The sequence below is a fragment of the Parasteatoda tepidariorum genome, chromosome 8 (assembly GCF_982258835.1).
Source record: "Parasteatoda tepidariorum strain Cologne lab strain chromosome 8, Ptep-v5.0, whole genome shotgun sequence".
In the NCBI taxonomy this organism is placed as follows: domain Eukaryota; kingdom Metazoa; phylum Arthropoda; class Arachnida; order Araneae; family Theridiidae; genus Parasteatoda; species Parasteatoda tepidariorum.
In genome coordinates, this window is record NC_141762.1 from 52,545,584 (window position 1) to 52,571,684 (window position 26,101).

Below are 26,101 nucleotides of genomic sequence, written 5' to 3' on the forward strand. Positions count from 1 at the left end.
TGATACATTCATTATCTTTGCAGTTCATCCTCGTGGAATGTGCATGCATAAAACATGAGTATCGAAGATGTTTTAATTTGGATAAATGATAAAAATCAGAAATTTTGAGGTAAATCAAAATTTAAGATCTAATATTCTTTCGAATGGACATATTTATCTGCCGTATCATTCTTTCACTCTTTTTCAATTTTGATAAAATCTTGGATATGGTAAATAATCATGTCACATTGGCGAATCTTCGAGCTGATGATTTTTGAACCGTAACAGATAGGGGGCATACCTTTGTAGAAATTTACTTATTTGAAAAAGGTAGAATTTTCACATACTTTTACGTACTACACGTACACAATAGCCTTGTTAATTGAGAACCATCTAAGAAGTTATTGCAGTTTAGTGATAAAAGTACAGTTTAGTCAGTTGAAAGTTTTTGGCGCAAGAGTCAAAAAAGTTATACTTGCCTAATTCTACATTGATATTAAAGGAATTTTTTTAATTTAATATTTTTATGAAAAACCAAATGTCTTTCAAAAAGTCAATCAGATTGGCATACAGCGACATACCAAGTATCACGTAAAGCATATAAAGAAAATTAGAATTCAAATAACAACGATTGTAATTTTTAAATTAAAACTGTGGATCAATATGAACAGTGAGCAAGAAAAAAAAATAAACGGACCCCTTTGAATAACTTTTGATCTAATGATCGGATCTTCACGTTCTAGGATTCAATCTTAATGGTCATGGTTTAAGGGTGGAGTTGCCCTTTAAACCATTAAGCTAATTACGTATTGCAGACGATGTTTTAAGTTACGAAATCAGACACAAAAATTTATTTAATAATAGTCGAACACTTTTTGAATTGTAAGGTATACAATATTTCACAGCATTTTAAAGAATGCAGTTTTGCAAGACAACATACAAAATTTGGGTGAAAATGGGCGAATATTTATTGAGAAATCAAATTTCAAATATACGATTTTTAAGTTCGATTTCTCAGGAACTGTTCGACAGATTTTTCTCTGAAACTTTGTATTTTTCCATGCAAAATTACTTTCTTTAAAATGATGTATAAAATTGCATACCTTACGGTTCAAAATATTTTTTCGACTATTATTAAATAAAAAAAAAAAAGATATTTCTAAAAACTATTTTTTGCATGGAATTCTCTTTGGATAAATAAATTTAATGATTGTGGGCAAAAATTTTTCATTTCTCTTAAAAAGTTCTCGAGATATGGCGAAATATGCAAAAAGTAAAATTAACATTAAGGGGTCCAAACTTTGGATCGTTCTCGTGACTAAACTATTGGAATCATAATTTGGAGATTAGAAATCCGAATTCGTCAAACAAAAAGATGTGCTTATTCACAGAAAAAACGCTTTTGTTTCTGATTTTCTTAACTCAAAATATATCTGCACTAATTAATTAGCATATTTGGGGTCACTCCTTTTAACCTTTAAGATTGAGTCCTAGAACGTGAAGATCTAATCAATAGAGCGGAATTATTCAAGGTGGTCCATTTTCTTTTCTGTTTTTTTCTTTTTTTTGCACACTGTACTTTAGGGAACAAATAGAATTTAAATGCTGCACTTTTTTGAGTAATTTATATCATCTTCTTGATGAAGAACGTTTCTCTTAGTTTTTTATCAAAAGAAAAAAATACACATTTAAATTTATGCATTTAGTTCGAACAAAAAAAGAAAGACAAAGCTTTTCTCTGAAATTGTCTTTTAGTTGATTATTATAGACCTGACATCGTTTAGTTATACACTTATTAACTTTTTTCGCTTTTTGTTTATCCAGTATATATTTAATGAAAATAATTATGAGATATAATTTATTATATTATTTTTCTTTAAGACATTCATCTTTAAAATAATTATGTTTTAAATAATGTTTTCTTAAAAAAAATATCATATACTGGCGAATGAAGCCCTGATATTGTTTACGTATTTAAATACAGGTTGCAGCTGTAAGGCAAGATCAAGTTCAGTTAAAAACAGCTGACTCTGTACAGCAGCAACAGAGGACTGCAATGGCTGCTTCTATGAAGCTATCCACCGATGAATTTACCGCCGAAAAAATCGCCATGTCCAAACAAGAAGAGAGGCATATGTTTTCTCAAGGCATGATACAAGCAGAAAAAAATGTCTCCTCTTCCTCATCTGCCAAAATGACTTTTACTGCGAAAGGTATTTGCCACATTTTTAATAGCTCTTCCAAGTTTAGACTATAAAAACATGAACAAACTGAAGAATTATTTTTGAGTTAAAAACTAATAAAACTCTTAAACCTTATTTGCAAAAGAAAATAAAATCAATTTGAAAAGGCTTGATATATATATATATATATATATATATATATATATATATATATATATATACTAGCTGACCCGGCAAACGTTGTTTTGCCACATGAATTATTTCTAGAGTATGAATATACATCTTATTTATAGTAAATGTGTGCGTATGTGGTATATGAGTGGAAGAGGCATGGAGCGCTGTGAACGGTGTCAAAATGTGAAAATAACAGCACACCAAATAATAGTTTTTTTTAATTTATTGTAACTTTTATTTATAAATTATATATACAACGAATTCTGAAAGTATTAGTCAACAATATTAATCTCTTAGTGCAATGGAGTGTACAATATTTTTTGTCTTTCCTTCTTAAGCTAACACAAATAAATTGGATGGTTTGCCCACTCGACAGCATGCCACGTATGAATGCTTAGATTTGGGAACACCGTGTGAAAAACATGGTGTGCTCAAATCTAAGACAGACTCATATCTAAGGCCTTGTCATTGCAAATGCCAATCTAATGGAAGTGTTTGTCTGAAATCACCTGAAAGGAGTAACAGAGTGCCGCCAAATAATTTGTTATTGTTTTTTATGTCTTTCAATGTTCTGTTCAATGCTTAAAGCGAATGTTTGTGTGCCATAGTACATTCATCCCAGGTGATAATTTTACAGTGTTTCAACACTGTGGCCATAGACGATTGCCCTTTTTTATGTTGCACACTGCATCTGGATTGTTTTGAATATTTAGTGGCAGCTTAAATACTGAATGAGCTGTTCTGACTCCATCCAATAAAGTTGCCGCAATGCCAGGTCATGCGACGGCCAACGTGAGGCCATTATTTGATCGCATTTCAGTGAGAATTAACAAAATAATAAATGTTTTGCCAGTTCCACCTAATGCATCCAAAAAAAATCCACCTTGTTCAGCCAAAACTGCGAGCATAATGCGGTCATAAATGTTCCTTTGTTCCTCATTCATTAGTGGAGCATTGCGAGTAACAATCGCTGCCATTTCTATCGTATTGTATTGAAGTTCACGATTCATGTCAGTGGTTAATAAATCAGATGCACTTTGATTTGGCGAAGGCATACCGAAATGACTGAGTTGCAAGTTCGCAATAATAATGCAAAGATCCTCAATAGCAATCAGTGCTTCATTGCACATAGCATCGCTGAATGCTATCGTTAGATCGTTGCAACGTGTGCGATGTTGATACCGTATGTCATCAGTCATCGAATCTTTGTGATTATCCCATAACGTTCCTATACGTGCCGGGATACATGTAGTTAATACTATAGCAAATAGTAGACGAATTTGCTTTGCAGTACAGTTCAGTGCTGCTTTAGCAAACATACATTTCCACGGGTTGTCGTCTTCCATCAAGCCGAGTGCAAGGCATGCATCTTTATACTTTGGATGCTGATGTCCATCGACTTTACGTATATCTTGAAATGACAATGAGCCGGTGACATTAGCCAACAACAGTCGAAAATAAAAGCACTCAGTCTGCCTTGGATTGACTGTAAATACTCTCCCCTACGGAGTTTGATTTGAATAAACCGGGACATGCATCAATCGGTGTGCCTTGCTTGCAGGGTGTCCATTTTTTTTGTTTGAGCCCATGTGAAATAGTGTGGTATTTCTGAGTAGAGTAATGTCCGTGCAAGGGCACCAAAAGCATCCGCACGATTACACAATTCAAAAAAATTCTGTTAGTGTGGTTTTTGGTGGATTTATAGCTCGGTCAATCGCAGTCTCGTTCGTGAAATATACTCTCTGACCGTTTTCAAGATGGACGGCTAAATGACTAACGGTTGGATCATGAATTGGGTATCCAAAGTTACGCCAAACAGCTTTATTGGAGCTGATGTACCGGCCAATTTGGTACAGCGTTATTTCGTCGTTGTTATTCACTGGAAGAGCAGTATTTTCGACTCGAAATACTGCCATATCACTGCCTTCATTCACATACTTGCAAATATGTTTGATGCTCTTCTTTTAAGGGTGAGCATAAGTATTAAAGTTTAATATGACTTGCTGCAACGTGCGTGAATATTACTTTTGATTTATCATGTCTCTATGTCTCTTTTGGATCCGAATACGATTAAATAAAGATATATTTAAAATATACGTTAAATTTGTCCAAAAAATGAAAAAAAAATTAGTTATAAACCTATTCTCAGACCGACTGAATATACGTATAAAATTTCGCCAAAATCGGTCGAGCCGTTTAGGAGGAGTTTAACCACTAAAACTGTGACAAGAGATTTTTATATATATAGATATATATATATATATATATATATATAGATATATATATATATATATATATATATATATATATATATATATATATATATATATATATATATATATATATATATATATATATATATATATATATATATATATCGTATATATATCGTATATATATATATAAATAGTTCAAATGTAGAAAACAAGGGAGAAATTACAGAGCAATGAAAGAAGGGGAAAAAAAGAAAAATAATAATAAAAGTAAAAATAACAAGAAACTAGAAAAAAAAGAAGGAAAAAAAAAACGAAAAAAAAGGACGAAAATTTTAAAAAAATCTGGAAAATAAAAGATATAATCTTTTTATCAGCTCACACGATTATATCCACAAAAAAGAGTGCTTTCTAATATTGTATCAGTGTAGCCAAAGCAAAATATATCAATACAATAGGGTGAGGAGCACTCAAAAAATTTTACAAAAAAATTACAACAAACAAAATTTCAATTTTCTTAATTAGTTTTCTTCGTGTCTTTATACATATATATATATATATATATATATATATATATATATATATATATATATATATATATATATATATAGGACGGAAAAGAGAAATAACTTATTTCGATGAACATTTCATATTAGCTCTCTTTCAGGAAAAATACCGTAATTATCTACAGTTATAAAATATTTATAAGACTGCACTGCTTCTTACGCAAGAAACAGTAATTAACTGTCTATAATTAGGAATAGAATTACTCCTTCCTAAAATAAGTTAAAAAGAAATGGGATGATTAGCAGTTTATTATCTTTCCGTCTTACTTCCAGGCCTGTTGATACCTTTAGTTACCAAATGTTTAATTGGATAAATGGAAGTGACGTCATCGTAGGTAAATTGTACCAATAGCCGAAATAGAAACCAATCAGGTTTGACACACACGCGTGACATCTTTTAGAGGTATCCAATTAAATCTGATTTAATTTCCATGATTAGGTATAATCACTTCACTTCTTCTTGAATTGCAATAACCCAATTGGGTACTTGCATTTCAAGAAGAAGATCACGGATACAAACGCATGTGACTCATGACGTCAGAGCCAGCTGTTGACGTCTCGTTGTTTGGTAAACTTTATGAACTTTTATTTATTCATTTAATTTTTGAAAAACTTGTAATGACTTCAGATCATCTATGATAAATTTACTTCAAGTTGGGAAATTCGTATCAATATTTAAATTATTAAGAAATAAGGTAAAAAAGATAGTTTTTCATAAATTTATGTTATTTTAAAAAGTTAATATTTTTGTATAGTTATTTTAAAAAGTTAATATTTTTGTATAGTTACCGTTATTATGAGCGTCTTTTTTTTTCTCTTCGAAATCGGACGAAAGTTGAGCATCCCCCAGGAATTTGCTAAGTTCTTCAAATGGCCCGTTTGTGCTTGACTTACAGATATACCACTCTGATCCATTATATCTCCCAAAGCAATATTATTTATTTTTACCTGCCTGTTAATTGCTAAACTAACTTGGAAGGATTTCGATCCTCTTTGGAATTGTTTTTAATCCATTATTAATGTCTGCATAATTTCAATAGAGTAATAAGCCTTCTTTATTACATCTCTAGGAGTGAACAAGTCTTCTATATCCAGTCAAAATATTCATCAAGTTGATTTCGGCAACGTCTCGTCATTGGGAATGTCATTCAGTTGTAATGGAATTGAGTCATTCCCTTTTAGTCAAAATGGTAGCCAAACTCTTTCGATAATGCAAGGTTTAGACGAAGATATAAGAATCTTGAGTGGAGATTCTGATCCTTCTGAAGTTCAAAATGCCATGCATCGATTCGGAAGCAGAATAACTGCATATGTAGAAAAACTGAAAACCGCCACTACTGAAGAATCTATAAATATTTTATCCGCCATGAGTGATATAGTCAGAAAAGCATGGGCCATTCCAAACTATGGACACGATCTCGGAATAGCGCTGTGCAATATTCTGCGTGAAAATGGTTGCTTAAAAATACTTGTAGACAACTGTAGCTCTGAAAGCATTGAGTTACGGTTCCGCAGTGCGGAACTTTTAGAGCAGTGCATGTCTACCGAAAACAGAACTTACGTAGTGGAGAACGGCTTAGAAAAGGTTGTTAAAGTTGCATGTTCTTGCAGTGACGACAGCTCACTAAGTCGCTTTCGAGTTGGCACAGGTTTATTAGAACATCTTTTTAAACACTCTGAAGCTACTTGTAGCGAAGTGATTCGAATCGGGGGCTTAAAATCTATCGTACAAAAATGCAGGACATGTGACATTACAACGCTACGACACTGTGCCACCGCTCTTGCAAACTTGTCCCTTTACGGAGGGCCAGAAAACCAGGAGGCAATGATAAGACACAAAGTCCCCGAGTGGTTATTTACTCTTGCTTTTAATAATGACGATAATATAAAATACTATGCTTGCCTGGCAATATCATCTCTAGTTGCCAACAAAGAAATCGAAGCTGCTGTTCTGAAATCTGGAACTTTAGGTCTTGTCGAACCCTTCATAACAAGTCATAGTCCTGATGAATTCGCCAAAGGTCATGAAGCCCATATCAATGGACAGTCTAACAATTGGTTAACGAGACTAGTAAATGTTTTGGACAGCAAACGGGAAGAGGCAAGGAGTCTGGCAGCATTCCATTTTGCAATGGAAGCTGGGATTAAAAAAAGGCAAAATAATACTAAGGTAACTATGGTTCGATATTAAAAATGTATTTTATGCTTGATTCCTAAACCAGCGTTATATGTTATTGTTCTGAATAATTTAGGTATTTAAAGATATAGGAGCAGTTGAAGCTTTAAAGAAAGTAGCGAGCTCGCCGAATGCTATAGCATCCAAATTTGCTGCACAAGCATTGCAAATTATTGGTGAAGTTGTACCTCACAAACTCTCTCAGCAAGTTCCTTTATGGACCGAAGAAGATGTAGAAGAATGGGTTAAACAAGTAAGCTTAATCACGTTTTGTTAGAATAAGACAAATAATATGTTTTTTATTTTTACCTTACAATATTATAAATGCTATGCAGTTTTTTTCTCACAGGCAACTCTTATACTAAAAATTTGAAATTTCATCTGATACGGACTTTCAAATGTAAAGCTTTAGAAATTATTTAACTACTACTTTAAATGTTAACTTGATACATTCCTTTTTTTTAGGGGTGCTTTTGATAAAATTGGTAAATCTTAAAATCATTTCTACTATTTTAAATCCTCGTTGTACTTAAAACCAAGGTAGTTCAAGGTAAAAGTGTTATCTTGAAACTATCATTATTATTTATCTATGTTGTTAAATGATTCTTACCACTAATTCCTTCTTAACTTAATTAAATAAGAAAATGCGTGTTTTGCAATTTTAAAAAATTCCAGTAGAAAACTATTTTAACATATAATTGTTGTTACAAATTGAAAAAAAATGTCATTTTAACCAAATGCTTTCCGATATTTCGCTATTTTTTCTTTAAAAAAATACATAAAGGCATGTAAAAGTGATCACTTTTGTAAGTGAATCCTCTAAGTTTGCTAATAAATTGTTGCACCACAAGTGATTATCTTTAACAGATATCACTGTACTTTTTTGAAAATTTTAATCCAAATCCGAGGATTCTCGAATACATAAATCCTTTTATTAAATAAAATGCAAATTAGAAAATAATATTTGTTTTCTGATGGTATGAAACAAAGAAACTTATTGCAAACTTATATACTCAACTTATATAGAAACTTTTAACAGAAACCTATGGTAAAACTATATATTCTTCCCAGAAAGACAATAGCAACATTTAATTTCGTAAACCAGTCTTAATATACATAAATGTATTCGTAAATGTTGAAATGAATGAATGTTGAAAGAAGAATGGTAAATTTTTTCCACTTGAAAGAATAATAATACTAAAAAAGAAAATTCTCCTTAAGTTGTGTCTAGAAACTTAGTTGTCTTTGAGCGCAATACAGAATTGTCTTTTCTAATCGGGCAGTCGAAAAAAAAGGGGTTTAATTAACCGTTTATTGGCCTTTAGAAGAGAACATCATTTTTAAAAACATCAGACCTTTTTTTGACGTGTGGAAGAAAACTAGCAACAACAACCTTGAGCGGCATTTAAAAGAAGTTCAGAGGCGTGCGTTATGGGTTCTTTAAGTACCCTTTGTTGTTGAGGCTTTATTTAAGCAAGATTTATGATCAACCAAACTAGAGTTTTTGAATGATTTCATTTCAGCAGATGAATGGCCCATCAGCTCTCTTTTTCGTCACCCAGATGCGAAAAATTAGCACCTAATTTTTCTTTTAAAAACCCATAAAAGCTTCCTTTATGTAATAGATCCTGTTAATTTACATTTAATTCACAGAACAGACATAAACTGCTTTGTAGTTTAACATTTCCTCTGTCTCTATAATCAAGTACAAATCATATTTATGTCCGAATTCATGTTAATAGATCCGGTAAATTTACATTTAATTCACCGAACAGACATACTGCTTTGTAGTTCAACATTTCCATTATTTTTATAATTAAGTACAATTTATAATTGTGTCCGAAGATACATCAATAGATCCGATTAATTTACATTTTATTTACAGAACAGAGATAATGCAGAAGTGCAGTTTAACATTTTCTATATTTTCATAATTAAGTACAACTCACATTTATGTCCAAAGACATACCTCTTACGATACATCATCAAATAGCTAAACGCAATTATCGACTCTCATACGGCACATTTTGTTAATAAAACTAATGTGCAAAACTATAATACAAATGCATGTGAATTACCAGATGAATAACGTACTCTGTGAAAAATTCCGGATTCGAATTACGGTATAAAAGACAGGCACTTTAGGTGCATTATTCGCAAACTCCATTCTAACTGTAAAATATTAGACCGTAATATTTACAGCAATAATGATTTAAGTAGAGTGATTCAGTAATTTTATGGTAATTATTAGTGTAAAAATAACGGCATATCAGATTATTTGTTCCATAACATGTTTTTACCGTAATTTGATCCCGAATTTTTTACAGTGTATTTCATAAATCATTCTGTTTACAGATAGGTTTTGTTGATTATACCACCGCTTTCAAGAACAGTAGAGTGGACGGAGATCTACTTTTACAAGTAACGGAAGATATGTTAAAAGAAGACATAGGTATTCAGAATGGCATTTTACGAAAAAGGTAACGGAATTTATTCTCATTTCGTAATTCGTGTTTGTATTGAAAATATTTTCAATTTGTTACAAACACAACATTTTGTTTAGTTAATTTTTTTATTTGAGTCGATTAAAATAACATCTTAATTTAGACTTATTGGGTAAAAACCTTGAATGTAATAAAATGTTCATAGAGAAAATGAAGCAAATAAGGGAGTTAACCGTTTTTGGGCCAAAGATGCATAAACGCACCATTTCTATAAATGCTTTTTTATTAACACTGTGACTTATATTTTTCATAAATTTCATTTTTCTGCTATTTTAAAGAGCTCCGAAGAATATTAGTAATTAAATTGCAGTAAACACTTTTTATTGAGCAATTTTCAAATAACGCTAGTTTTTTTTTTCTTCTTTCTTTTTTAATTTTGAAAATGTATTCCATTTGAAATTAATAGTATGTTTTTATGATGGAATAAAGTTGCAAGTTCTGTAGATAAAATAAAAACAAAATGTCATAAAAATAAGTAGTGTTCAACGAAATGATTTGACCACGAATTTGGCCAATGGTGCATATACGCACCATTTTATTTCTTAAAAAAATTATGATTTTTCATGAACAATTTTTGTGCCTTAATGAATATAGTTTAAGCATAATTCAATGAAAATGATTCCACATTTTATAAAATTTCTATGCTTGCTTCAAAGGGGTAAGATTACAGAGGGAGGACTGAAAACTATGGCTTTGAGAAGAATGCCGATTGGGTAAATAATATAGGTTTTAATGAAAAATAAATTTAAAAATGTCTTTGTTTTATATTAATTATAAAGGAATATATTCTCTATATATTCAGATCATCAGAAAATGAAAGGGACTGGAAATTACTATGGCTTCGTGAATGTACTTAAAATTATAATTTTACAAATGTCCTAAGAATATAAGTTGAATCACCAATAATATATCATACAAGCAACCATAACATTTGAAAGTTATCCATAGAGCTTTTTCATCTGCCTAATATTTTGGTTGTCTTTTTCATATAATATACAGAGTGTTTCTTATTTCCCATAATTAATATATAGCTTTAAATTCTTAGAGGAATAATGAAGCAAAAATTACACTTATTAGTTGTGGCAAATTCATATTTCTCAGGAAGAAATGCTAGTGAAATCCAAGGACTTTTTATCTAGGTCAATCAATATAAAAAGGATATTAAAATTGTCAAAATCGGGAAAAACTGAAAAGCGATTATAATAATTACCTCTTCATTTCATAAAACTCTGACTGATTTAATATGTTTATTCTCATCATTCCAGTGAGTGACCTCGATAATAATTCCTTATAATTTTTAAAATCCATTTTCTCTCTTAAAAATTAATTCAAGTCCTTAACGTCCATTGAAAAATAGTATAAATATACATATTAAAAAATGTGATTATAGAAATTTCCGTGTAAGTCTGGAAAAATTGACAAAAATTACGCTATTTGAACCTTTAAAATAGTTGCAAATTAATAATTAGAAGAGAAAAAAAAATCGTTTTTAAAACTACTATACATCTTTCATTCACATCAAAGGTGGAAGTCAAAATCAATTCGACAATATGTCAATAGAGATTGAGAAGTTGTAATTTGGATACCGATTTGCCTTTCCTGAAATACGCGTTCTATAAAAAAGTATCTAAAAACATTGCTGTTTGAATTATTAAGGAGGGTTGGGGTCAAAGTTACAAGACTACGGAGTTAAACATTCGCAAACTAGACAGTCACAACATTGACAGTCGCAAACTGTGTCGGCTGTTCAACGCCAGTTATAAAATAAAATAAAAAACAGTTAGATGAGAAAAAAAAGAACAAAAATTATACATTAATTGACCATTGATAATATCATTTAGAAAGTCGCGATGGCTCAGGGAATAGAGCGTTCGCCTCCAAATGAGGTGAATCGCGTTCGAATCCCGGTGATGGCTAGACGATACGAATTTCACACTCGGTATGCACTGACCACAGTGTTAACATGAAATATCCTCAATGGTAGACGAATCATGGGTTAGAGTCCCCTTGCTGCCAGGTTAACCGTGGGAGGTTTTCCTCTCCGTGTAACGCAAATGCAGGTTAGTTCCATCAAAAAAAATCCTGCATGAAGGCAAATTTCTTCCAATACTTGATCCAGGAGTTCTCTTGTCTTCTGGATTGGGCTTAAAATTAAAGGCTACGGAATTGAAAATTGGTTGTCGTAAGCCCAAAATTGCGTCGGCTGTTCAACGACGATTATAAAATAAAATTAAAATATCATTTAGAGGGCTTTGGGAATGATGAAAGTTGTTAGAGGAAGGAGGTAATCGAAAATTACTAAAATTCTATTCCTATTACTAAAATATATGGTAATTGAATTAATTATAGTTTATAGTAAATGTTGAATAATAAATATCTCTTGCAGGTTTCTCCGAGAGTTGGGACAGTTGAAACGAATGGCTGATTACACTTCTTGTGATTCAACGTATCTAAATCATGTTCTTCAAAATTTGGGATTGGAATTTTCGCAGTATACTTACCAAATGCTTCGATGTGGTGTACAAAAAGATACTCTGAAATACATAAGTGACGAACATTTGTTAAGGGATTGCAATATTGACAACAGTATACATAGGTTAAGAATTGCACACGCCATCAAAGGCAAGCTATTTCAATATTTATTCCATTTTGCATTAAATTTTCAGTTTATTTTTTAATTGTTTTAAACCCTGTTTAAATAATCTTTAAAAAAAATCTCACTCCGAAACTCTACAACTGGTTTTGCATGTTTGTATTGTAAGATAGACCTGATAACTGAGCTCTATTAATGTTATAAGCTATATTAAGCCAAAATAATAAGCCCCATGTTCTTTGACTCGACGTTTAAAATATTTGTGCTTGTTCGCATGTATTGAAGGGTGTTGATCAGTTAACACAATTCATCTGTAAAAGACCAGAAAGATATTCAGCAAGGTTTCATCTAATACCCTTTCTATTCTCTGATGCTCTCTTCATAATCCAGTCAATAGCAATTAAAAAGATTGTTGGAGAAAGTAATACAACCCTGTCTAACACCGGAATCAACCTTGAAAGATTCTGATTGTTGCCCGGCATTGATAACACGTATATTGTAATTTTTATATATATTTCTGATAATTTTTACAAAACATTCGAGAATTCCATAGTACTTCAACAGTTTCCACAGAGTGCTTCTCTGTGTAAGCTGCCGAAAGCCTTTTAAAAATCGATGAAATTTAAATATATTGTTGATTGCAATTCAATAGATTGTTCGACTGTAATCCTTAATGTCGCAATGTGGTCGACACATGAGCCATTCGCTCTGAAACCTGCTTGCCCTGATCACTTTTTTGTCAATTGCATTTTTCATTCTCTCCAGCACAAGTTTTGTTACAGACATTTAATAAAGTGATTCCTCTCCAGTTGTGACATATCGTCAGATCACCTTTTTTTGGTAGTTTTATCAGCAGGCCTTCACCTTAGTCATTAGGCTACTACTCTTCGTGATTTTATTAAATAGAACAGTTAAAGCTTTAATTGCAGTTTTTGAACTTTCATTGAAAAATTCACCAGGTAGGTTATCACTGTCAGCAGCTTTTCCACATTTAAGAGCAATTTTATTGTTTGCTGCACTTCAAGCTGTCTATCTCTAGTTGTCTGGATGCTTCTTCTGGAATATCTTACAAATCAGCAGGATTTGGTCTAAGGTTTCCTTAAAATAATCAACCCACCTTTTGGTTTGGTCTTTTTTTGTAAGTTTCAAACCTTGTTTGTTCTTGATTGGCCACTGAATTGAGCGTTTTTTACCACTAATTTTGTAAGGGATGTAATAAAGCCTTTTTGAGTTATTGTTTCTAACTGCTTCTTGAGCTGATGTGGTCAGATCTTCGTCGTAATATTTCCTTTTATCTTGTCTTGCACTTATCTTACATTCTTTATTTTGCCTCTTATAATCCTCCCAATGTTCTGGTTTAATTTTAGCTACTTCTTTTCTGAATATTTTTTGTTCCATTTCACGTTTTTCTCAAGCTAAGTTCTTGATCTTTTCAGATATCCACTCTTTATCATCAAATTTCTTCTTTCCAAGAATCTCTTCTTATCAATCCTTCATATTGACTTTCCATATCGATCTTTTTCATTTCTTCCCGTTCATCATTTATTTACATGTCGTTAAAGTTAATCACTTAAATAATAGACTTATGGGAAAAAAATTTATTTTTAAAGTTAACATAACATGTGTGAAACGGTCATTTATATAATGATAAGATAAGAAAAACATCTGAAGATAAATTATGGTTATCATCGTTAATAACCATAATCTTAACGACGGCGAGCTTTTAATTCTGGACATATCTCAAAACGCGTGTTTAAGGAAATGGGCAAAGCTCAAAAAGCATGTTTAAGATGATGTACACAGCTCAAAAGGTGTGTTTAAGAAAATGAAAGCAGTTCAAAAAGCATGTTTACAAAGAGGAACACAGCTCAAAATCCGTGTTTAAGAAAATGGACACAGTTCTAATGTTTAAAAAATGGAATCAGCAAAAAATGCGTCTTTTCAACATTCAATCCAAATCTAATAACTAAACGAGGAATTCTATATTTACTTTTACTTATTTTTTATAAACTAAACATAATAATAACGAGGCAAAGTGCCGGTCCTTAGGGTATGAGTGACTGGGCATATTAGAGATGAAACTTTTCAGGCGATCTGCTATTCAGAAATCACTTCATTCTAGACGATGAATTAAAAATATAAATTTGCAAAACGGCAATTTAATATTGCTGATATAAATTTATAGGGCCCGTGACAATCTCATAAAGACAACTGTTGACTTTAAAAACCTTTTCAAAAAAAGATTGATTTTTAAAAAATTGTACGAAGTGATTTAGGCAAATGGATGACATCGCATTACGAATTTGTTTGAATCGATTAGTTCATTCTTTAAAAAAAGATCAATTTTTATAAAAGGAGTTTAAAAAATCGGAATCAAAGCTATTTCTGTATTCCCAAATAGTAAAGTCCATTTTCTTAAACACGCAATTTGAGCTGTATCCATTTCCTTTAACACGTATTTTGAGCTGTAATCATTTCCTTAAACACGTATTTTGAGCTGTATCCACTTCCTTAAACACGGATTTTGAGCTGTATCCATTTTTTTAAGCACGCAGTTTGAGTTGTATCCATTTTCTTAAACACGCATTCTGAACTGTGTCCCTTTTTTAAAAACGCAGTTTGAGATGTGTCCAGAATAAGTCACCGACGATAAGTCAAAATTTTAATCTTCCCAAACACTGACTGATCTAATTAACCTAACCTACTGATTCGGATTAACTTTATGCAGTAAACTATGACTCCACTAACCGATTCACTTCCCATAGTTCTCGTAAGCTTCCACCCTCTACGGTAAATTTACTTTCGGATAAATACGTGTTTTATGATCAATATACTTAATCTCTTTCTCCCTTTTCTTGTGTCAGGCACGGTTTATATCACCGTTTGATTTTCAGTATGCAATAACGTTCATGTTTGGCGCAATATATCCGCTTTCGGCTCACCTACCATTAAAATCCACACTTAACCAATCATCTTACTCTTTTACGAATTAAAATAAATAAATAACCACATATATATGATAATTAGAATTGGCTTTATAGCAGTTTCCGTTAGCTGTATAATTTTGATGTAGTATTAAGATTTTCAAGAGAAAATAATAAGAAACTGTTATATCCCCTTTCTTTTAACAGGTTTGTCTCAAATGAGCGAAGATTCTGAAGACGAGGAAGATACGCAAAAGAGCCTGGACGTGTTTGTTAGTTACCGACGATCAAATGGATCTCAATTAGCTAGGTAAACGAATCTTACTGTTGGACTTTCACTTTATGTTTATAAAATGGCCAATGATGCCAATTCTTTTTAAATTACTGCACAATTCTAAGATGTAAAGCTATTTGATATAAGGGAGACCTATACTCGTTTCGTAAGACAACAGTGCACAAAATAAAATAAAAAAGTATCACCGAAATGACATTTGATACTAATAATTGGATTTTCACTTTTTATGATGCATTAATGAAGTGGGGGATTGATCTTAAATGTGATGATTAATTGGTGAGGAAGATATAATAAACTACTATATTAAGAGATGCGGTGGCTCAGGAGATAGATCATCCGCCTCCCAATTAGGTAATCCAGGTTTGAATCTCAGCGGTGACAGGTTGATATGAATTCTGCTCCCGGCTCTCACAGCCCACAGTGATGATTTAAAATATCCTCAGTGGTAGACGAATCATGGATTAGAATCCCCTTGCCGTTGGGCTAACCGTCGGGTGTTTTCATAATTTTCCTAACCATGTAACGCAAATGCAGTTAGTTCCATCGAAAAGACCTCCACGAAGGCAAGTTTGTCCGTAGTTCCCTTGTCATCTGGGTTGGGTTCAAAATTACACTGAGGCTACGGAGTTGAACATAGATAGTCATAAACTCAGATTTGGATCGGCTGTTCAACGTCGGTTATAAATAAAATCTATGATAACAGACACAAAAAAACATTTAAAAAAAATTTAACACGCATTTTTTTCGACCGATAGCGGAGGATTTCTGACCTTCAAAATATGAGAGGGTAGTTGCTATAATTTAAAAACATTTTCCCAAAAGTTTAGCCGTAAGTTTGAACCCCTTAACAATAATTTTGTACCCTAGAATATCCTTTACATTCTTAATTCAAAAAATAAATATTTATTTGCAAGGTAAATAGTAAACTTTAAAGCTTCCTTGTGACGCACATTAAAAAATAATCTTAAGTATTCTAAGAGATAGTTTTTGTATACAAACTCCTCGCATTACATTATACAGTAAGGATGAGTAAAAATTATCAAAGGCAAAGAAGACAACCAGGATATCCTTTATGTTTATTTTGAAAACACTGTGTTTGCTCTCTTAACAGCTGACTGCATTTTACTCCAGTTTATTTTTAGAAACGGCTTTATTTTAAGATGTCTGATTGACGTCATCAGCACGAATCGTAACTTGAAATTAGTTAAATATGTAAACCCAGAGGCGACTTGTGATTCAAAAAAGTGAGGGGGTCCATGCTAACTGAAATTGCGAAATTAGTTGTGGTGACATGGACAGAAAGGCAAACAAAAAAATTATATTTACTTTGTACCACATTACGGCACCTATTTTGAATGTTCTAAATTGGGAAAATTGATGTTTATTTAGAGTAAGATCGTCTTTGTGATTAATTAATATTAATAAGTTGAAATTCGTTAAGTATGTAAACTCAGAGGTGACTTGTGATTCAAAAAGTGAGGAGGACCATGCTATCCAAAATTACGAAAATAGTTGTGGTGACTTGACCAAAAAGGCAAACAAAAATATTAAATTTACATTTGTCCTTATTACGGCATCATTAGATTATTTAGAGTAAGCTCGTCTTTGTGATTAATTAATATTAGCATAAATAGCATAATAGTTCTCTCTAATTAATTAGTTATACCATCTAAGCAGATCATACGTGCTGCCAAATCAATAAATTTATTGATTGTAGTAACTTGACTTTTTTATATCGAAAGATAAATAACATTACATTAATTTAAGCGTACAGAAACGTTGTCGTTGTTACAACAAAGATCTTATTTTCACTTAAACGAGTGCTTAGTAGGTAGTTTGCAAATTACCAAGGAAATATGATAAATGAAACAGTTTTTCAAACTATAACGGATTATCGTAGTCAATCTGCACAATAATCTGTAGAATAACAGATTTTTACACTTTAGATGTTACATATATAATCCATTTCTTAATGATACACATATTTTACATGGTCGTCAAATTCACTTCAATGATAATGAGTTATGCTTAAGATTGAGACAAAAATAGTAATAGATTTATGTCAATAAATTTAGATTATAATTATGTAATAGATTAGCTCACGAGCTAGTTTCCGCCTCATAAAAAAGGAGTCATAATACGGAAATAACTAAAGGATGCCCCTCTTGTCCAGATAACAATGTTAGACGTATATTCAAGTCAAAAGACTGCCTTTTACATTAAACAGTAATAACTTTTAAATTATTTTATTATTTTGATTCTGCCTAAATAATAGTTCACTTTTTGCAATGCTTAAGTTTTGCCTTACTTTGAAAGCTCATATCAAAGGTTGGGACAAACTCCAGACATTCATATTGAGTTTAAAGCACATTTTTATATACCAATTTTCAACTACTTAGAAATAGCTTATTAATCATAAATCTTTATAAAAGAAGTATTTGTCAACTATGTCCATCATAAGAAAACTTACTTTAAAATGTGTGCTGATATTTTTTTAATAGTAGGTTTAGGAGGTAGAACAGTTAGTAAATTAAATTCGATGAACTTCCAAATTGTACAGATGGTTTTCTTGTAATATTAAAACTTTAATTAAAAATATAATAAAATGACTTTTAGCTTTAATGGACTACTACTAAATAAACTAATAATATTAGTACTAAAATTAAATAAATCTTAAACAATTTTCCTCCTGATTCTGCATAAAAGTAATAACAATTTTTGTTTTCCAGTTTGCTAAAAGTCCACCTGCAGTTGAGAGGCTTTTCTGTCTTTATAGACGTTGAACGACTGGAAGCAGGAAAATTCGACAATAATCTACTCAACAGTATCCGCCAAGCAAAACATTTTCTGTTAGTTCTCACGCCAAACGCACTTGAAAGGTGCATGAATGACACCGAATGCAAGGATTGGGTCCATCGAGTAAGCCATTTTGACTTTAAAATTTATTAATTTAAATGTTCTATAAAAATCACATAAAACTGTCCAAGCTTTTAAACTAATGGTCCTATTGATTGACTTACTTTAAGATACGAAAACATGTAAAAAGAAAAACTACAAGTCTATCAAAACAAATGATTGAGATATATTTTTTAAATTTTCTGGCCTTACATGATATACAATGAAAAGTTTTTTTGTTTTTTAAAATAAAGCTAAAAAAATAAAACAATAAAGGTCTTAAAATGGACAAGAAGTTGGTTCTCAGAATGCCCAAGCAAAATTTTACATCTGATGGGCTTACATAGATCCCAGATGGAAAAAGAAGTAGAGGGAGACATAGATTTACTTTTCAGTATAAGATTTTGGGGGAGCTCTAGATACTAAGAATGGTTGAGAAATATGCTAGAAGCCATCAGTGCTAAGGGTACACAAAGGATTAGTACATATTGATCAACATGGAAATAAACTATTATAAAAATACAAAATGAAATCAAATGCAGAATATTGATTGATGGCAGAGTTTAGTTGCTAGTGAGTTGAAAAAAGCTTAGGATGGTTTAATGAAGTCAAAGTGTTTATTATGTCATATATTGGAATAATCAATTTATTTTGCTAAGTGAAAAAAGTTACTGCATAGTAAAAAAAATTGTTAAAAATACTTTTTTTTTTCCTTTTTTAAAAAAAATATGAAAGCAGATAAACAGATATAGTATAGCTAATACATACCATACTGAACAATTAAAATATTAAGATAAGTAATAAGTTATATACAATATTTAATTAGGTAAAAATGCGAGTATGGTAAAATAAAATAAATGGCAATAAAAGATTATTAAAAAAAGTACCAGAATCTTATAAATTTAAACTTAAAATCTTATAGACAATAAAAGGGGGAATTTGGACATCATAAATAAACTTTTATTTTATATTTAATATATTATAACAAAAAAGAAATAAAATTATTTGCGATACCCAATTATACAATTGGAGCATGTATGTAGTTTAATAAATGTTTTTTTATTTAACATAATTTATTATCATGACAAAATTATATTTTAAGTATAAACAAAGAGCTGTGTAAAAATTATTTTCATAATCTAGCAATATTATTCTAGAAACTATTGAATAAACTTCACTTTTAGATAGATCAATTTGCAATTAATGATTTCGAAAAATTAACGCATAAAACATTTAACTGCAAAGTAAAAATACATTTTAGCATCAATTTTTATGCAAGTTGTCTTTGAAAACTATTATGAGGATAATTTAAATAACTTCTTATCCCAGAAATTGTTTTTGTTTCCAAACTTGCTATTAGTTTATTCAACGATAGGTAGAAGCATACTGTTATACGTACAAGATTATACTGGGATTCTTGTGGCTAATAGTTGCAAATGAATCCCAAGGAATAAAATTATTTATGTTTATAGGTTATTAAAAATGTGCGTTTACTTATTATTTTTAAAGTTAATAATGTTCAATTTTTAGGAAATTGTTGAAGCTCTCCAAAGCCAATGTAATATCATTCCAATATTAGACAACTTTCAATGGCCCGAGCCGGAAACCTTACCTGAAGACATGAGGGCCGTCTGCTATTTCAATGGAGTAAGGTTAGTCTTTTAAGTTTCCTTTTTATCTTGAAATTTACCGAAAGACACGAGTTAGTGATGAATTAACTAAAAAAGAATAGAATTTAAGACGTTACTGGACTTACCAACTTGCAAAATCTAAAACCTTTCTACAGGACTCATGCAGCTGTAATATACATTAATGAATGAGTCATATTATGCGTATAAGTATATTATCTATCTTAAAAACTAATTTTTTTCTCCCAATTAGGGAGGTTTTAATCCCTGCACGCCAATCTTCAATTCACTAATTTTATTTTTCAAACATTTTCTATTTCTGCACAAAAAAAGGCGATGTATGAATAAGTCTAATATCTATCTTAAAAACTAATTTTTTTTCCCCCCTAACAGGGAGGTTTTAACTCCTGCACGCCAATCTTCAATTCACTAATTTTATTTTTCAAACATTTTCTATTTCTGCACAAAAACAGGCGATGTATGAATAAGTCTATTATCTATCTTAAAAACTAATTTTTTTTCCCCTAACAGGGAGGTTTTAACTCCTGCACGCCAATCTTCAATTCACTAATTTTATTTTTCAAACATTTTCTATTTCTGCACAAAAAAAGGCGATGTATGAATAAGTCTATTATCTATCTTAAAAACTAATTTTTTTTCACCTAACAGGGAGGTTTTAACTCCTGCACGCCAATCTTCAATGCACTAATTTTATTTTTCAAACATTTTCTATTTCTGCACAAAAAAAGGCGATGTATGAATAAGTCTATTATCTATCTTAAAAACTAATTTTTTTTTCCCCTAACAGGGAGGTTTTAACTCCTGCACGCCAATCTTCAATTCACTAATTTTATTTTTCAAACATTTTCTATTTCTGCACAAAAAAAGGCGATGTATGAATAAGTCTATTATCTATCTTAAAAACTAATTTTTTTTCCCCTAACAGGGAGGTTTTAACTCCTGCACGCCAATCTTCAATTCACTATTTTTATTTTTCTAACATTTTCTATTTCTGCACAAAAGAAAAAAAAACATTATAAGTGAGAAGCAAAAAAATTCTTATAACTCAGTATTTAGAGCCCCTTCTTTTTTGCACAAAATTTAACTTTTGAAATCTGTTTTTTCTTCTCTGTTACATTTAAATTTAAAATTTTGTTACCCAATCGATATTTTTTGGGCAATTCAAAAATATCAGATATAACCTTTCTCAAACAGCTCTACACAATATCTATTACACAAGCGAAACAAGTTTGCGTGAAATTTCACAGTGTTGCTGTCATCATATATTAGTCACAAGTGAATGTGGTCAACTCGATTGATTTATTATAAGTTATTAATTCTTTTAACTTGACACAAAGATTTTTGTAAAAATACTACATTTTTATATAGCTACCAATTTTAAAAAATATTTTTAGTTTATTGAATATCTAAAATCCTGGATATATGAAGTTTGTGTTTTGAACACTTTTCACTGAAGTCATTATGCCAACCATGCTTTTATGACTGATATTACACACTTCATAAGATGAAGAGAATGTTAAAAAAAAGTATTACTTTACTAGATGCATATTTGTTTTGAAAACTATTATCAAAAAATCCTAGTTTTTCTACACATTAAAATAAACTCTTAACTATGCATATTTATTAATAATTAAATGCATAGATATATGAATAGGGTTGTAAATTCAGATGCAGTTGTGATCGTGGAATGGTCAAAGCACCTCCTAACATCTATCCAGAAAATATATATGTAAAACTACATAACTTGCAGAAAATGTTTAAACTAACTTGAATAATTTTCTTTTAAAGCATTTAAATTCTAACATTATAATTCCGAAATACAGAGTAACCAATTTAAGTGTCAAAAAAGGTTTATTTAAAAAAAATTAGAGAATTATTTTTAACCATGCTAAAAACATGTGTTGTAAATGATCTATTTAAAAAAAAATAAAAGGAAAAAAAAAACTCTTTATTATTTGTACACAATAAAAATGTCTGATGTATAGTTGTCAATATTTTTGGTGCTAAGGTATGCTAAATAAATTTTTATGTGCAAAATTGCAGTTATCATGCAAAAAATTATATAACAGCTGCTTGAAAGAATTAGTGCAAATACAGTACTAAAAATGTGCTTGTTTTTTAAACTGAAATGTTTTTGCAATGAAGTCATTAAATTGACTCGAATGTGCCAGAAAATATGCGTTATCAGTAAACAAAAAATGAATAAATAAATAAGTAACTACATGCAAATTGAAAAACTTTAATTAACCCCAACACCACAAATGGTGGCAAATATACACCAAAAAATTTTACTGTCTAGAGAAGAAAATTTGTACAAGTTTTTACAATTAAAAAACATTTTATAAATAATTTACTGTGCACTGTGTTTCAAACTTTGCAATAATTAATTATAACTTATAAAGTTACAGTTAACTGTCTTAAAAACTGAATTCACTGCTGACCCTTAAAAGCTAATATATTCCTTTTTTTTTTTTTTTTTAGTATTTGGCCATTTTTAAACTCAATTATTAAATGATGGAATATTTAAAATATTTGTCATATTGTGAAAAGCATGAATCTGAAATGTTTTTACAACCTTAGAATAATGTTTTTTATTCATTTATTTTTTTTAAATTTTTTATCTCACACTGTTTATTTTTTCACACACAGATGGATCCATGATTATCAAGATGCATGTGTAGACAAGTTGGAACGTTTCATGCGAGGTGAAATGAATGTGAGAAGTGACGGACCCCTCGGACGATACGTCGGTATTGGGGGTGCAGGCACTCCAAGTAATTTCACACATCGAGGGAACCCAATTTACCAACGAAGTTCAAGCAATGATAGTAACAAAGGAAGTACGTGTTCAGACAAAGAAATCAATAGCAATGGAAATCTCGGTGACCTAGTCTCTCATTGTTAATTGTGGCTTGCAATATATGTTTCAGAAGAAAAGGACTTGACATGTTTGCAAGGTAGAAAGCATACATAAGAAATTCATATATATCCTATGTAAAAAACTTTTTATTTACGATGGAAATTTCTTTTTAAAATAAACTTATGAATCCACAGTGAATTTCTTTTTCTTACAACTTATCCTCTTCACTACTAAAGCATAAAGGAATATAGCAAAAAAAAATATTTTGCAGTTTCAAATTGCTTTTTTACAGACAAAAGTCATAATAAAATAAACAAAATATAAATTGCACTGTCATGGGGCTAATAATTTTTTTAAATTAGGTTTTAAATAGGTACACAAATTTTAGTTATTTTAACTATGCACACCGGGCAAAATAAATAATTATTGAAAAAACTAAAATTATTACTAAATAGTTTTATCATTAAATACTCACAATATACAATGAGATCTTATTTGACTACTACGCTGTCATAAATTTCACCATACATACCAAGGTGAACCAGCATGTTTTTGACTGTATTATTTTAAAATTTTAAGTAAATATAAATATAAAAGCTTCATACAGATCTACTAAGTCAAACAAAAAAATATAATTCTCAAAATAACTAAATTATATAATATTTAAAATTACTAAAATTTTCCACCACATGGATTTAGCATCATTTTTTGATAATCACTTCTGTTTCATGTGGAAATTTCACCCAAATAACTTTGATGTTCTGCTTCTATTGGAATCCCCAGCACGTTTAAACCTCCATGAATGTGTCAGTGAGTGTAAAACTATAAATTTTCTTACAGCATGTTTTTAGAAGCTAAGAAGCGAATGTCCGTATATGTGGACCAAAGTAATGGAGAGGTTAAAATATTATACTTTGGCACATGTGAATTATTTATTTATTAAAACTCAGAAATTAAATTCTAGCCGAAAACAACAAAAATTTAAGATATATGCATTACCAGGACAGCACTTCATCAGGGGACACACTGTTTGCTAAAACACATCTGTTGTCAGTGTAGAAACCAAAAACTGACAGTGCCCCGAAGCACCATAATGGAAACACAAATAAGAAAAGCAATTAGAAAAATTGAAATGTAAATGCAAAGAAAAATTAATGACAAACAATTACAATTTAAAAGTTCACAGACTAAGACCTAATATAAGAAAAATAAATAAAGTTAGAATAGCAATATTAAAATAAAACATAAATTGCCAAATCATTAAGGAAACTTTAGAAATAAATCTAGTGCTAACCCCTTTTTGAAAATCTTGAAAAATAAAACACAAAAACATTGAATAAGTAAAAATTTAAAAAAGCACTGCCATCTATATGCTATTTTGATTTATTATTTTAAATGTTTTTTACTTATTTTGTCTTTTTCTGAATTTGTAAATTAGTTTCATTCTTTGATTATTTATTTATTACTTTTTTGTTATTGTTAAGAATATTGCTGATTATATAAGATTAGCATTAAAAGTGACATTTTACACATTCAAGTTGAGCTGTAACTTGTAATATATTAGATACATAATAAATTTATCAGATTTAAAATGTGAAATTGGGTGGCTTTAACAGTTTTTCAATAATAAATAAATCGATAGACAAATAAATCATAATAAAATAAAAAATTCAATAAAAGCAACAGACGCAACTGTCACACTTTCAAGCGTTTACCCCATATAATTATCAAATGAAATTTTTTAAATACAAATGAGTTTCTAAAATAGATATATATAAAAGTTTTAATTTCTCATATTATTTCGTTAAATTCATAGATTCATTATCTGAAATTAAAATTACTAATTAGATACAACACTTTGCTGAAAGACTATAATCAATTACAACTTTTAAGAAATAGAATTTGCTAGCATTAACAATTAATATAAAAAAGCATGTTTCAAAATACAGGATATTAAACTGCATGTTTACTTGAAAAAATCTGGTATTTATTAAAGGTTAAAAGTAGTTACATTCTTTAAAAAAAAAAAAATTTACAGTTTAATGTATTTATTCAAAAGAACAAATTTAATGAAGAAGAAAAATTATAAAATTAAAAGTTTTACACTAAAGGCCATAAGGAAGCATGTAGACTTAAAAATTTGAAAATTACAAATTTTTACAATGAACAGTGTGGGGATAGTAGTTATCGACAATGTCAACCTTCATCTATGAAAAGGTACCCCAACATAGAATCGAGTTAACATGTCTTATATACTAGTGAATTGGACTTGTATTTTTGCCAGATACACTACAGAATTTCCCCACTAGAATTATAGCTGTGATAGGATTTGATGAACGGATACCACTAGTTGATTCATTGCTGTTTTGTGAGAGGCAGTATTAAGATCCCCATACTTTTGAGTGCTGATAGTGAGAGCTGTATTAAGCTCATAGTCATGGTCGCTCCAGTGTTACTTTCAGCAGTCTAGTGTATACGTTGTGTGTAATCGAGGCTAAGTAGCAACAGCACGAGGTGGATAATGTCATCACAGTCACAAGTAGCAAGTCAACTGTTCAATGTGGACCATCCAACGAAGTAGGCATGTTCAGATCAAAGTGGGCGTTACTGTCAATATAGGCGTGTTCAGATCACATCTGCATTGCCAATGTGGGAAGAGTCACATCGACAATGTCAACCTTCATCTATGAAAAGGTAGCCCAACATAGAATCGAGTTAACATGTCTTATATACTAGTGAATTGGACAGGGTTGCCACTCAAATGTAGAAAAAAAAATTCCATGTGTTTTCCCTGTACAATATATTAAGAGGAAACAATCATTACTGTGCTCTTGTGTGAGCTATATTGGCCTATCTATATTTATTAGTTTTTAATTGCTGGAAAAACAACTGAACATACTTAAATAATGCTAGAGTAAATGAAATAATTTAGTATAGCTGAAATATCAATGGTTAAATATCCCATAGATTACGCTTTGAGTAGTCACCATTTTTTAAAAGACAGAAATAAGAAACAAATTTCCCTGTATTTTCCCAGTTTGTAAAGAAAAAATCAAAATTTCCCCCATTTCCCTTGTTATTTAAGGTGAT

General features: G+C 30.5%; 1 protein-coding gene across 7 annotated transcripts in view; it reads left to right on the forward strand.

Annotated features, from left to right (window-relative positions):
* LOC107438869 (NAD(+) hydrolase sarm1) overlaps nucleotides 1-23,204 on the forward strand; it is a 120,568-nt gene extending 97,364 nt beyond the window's left edge. For all 7 annotated transcript variants that reach the window (XM_087150316.1, XM_087150318.1, XM_087150313.1 and 4 more), the window contains 9 exons: nucleotides 1,964-2,192; nucleotides 6,186-7,285; nucleotides 7,368-7,544; nucleotides 9,647-9,771; nucleotides 12,182-12,417; nucleotides 15,520-15,622; nucleotides 18,337-18,526; nucleotides 20,033-20,154; nucleotides 22,801-23,204. In XM_087150316.1, coding sequence (XP_087006442.1) covers nucleotides 1,964-2,192; nucleotides 6,186-7,285; nucleotides 7,368-7,544; nucleotides 9,647-9,771; nucleotides 12,182-12,417; nucleotides 15,520-15,622; nucleotides 18,337-18,526; nucleotides 20,033-20,154; nucleotides 22,801-23,056 — 2,538 coding nt within the window. In that variant the 3' untranslated portion in view covers nucleotides 23,057-23,204. The remainder of the gene's footprint in view (nucleotides 1-1,963; nucleotides 2,193-6,185; nucleotides 7,286-7,367; nucleotides 7,545-9,646; nucleotides 9,772-12,181; nucleotides 12,418-15,519; nucleotides 15,623-18,336; nucleotides 18,527-20,032; nucleotides 20,155-22,800) is intronic.
* Nucleotides 23,205-26,101: the final 2,897 nt, after the last annotated feature.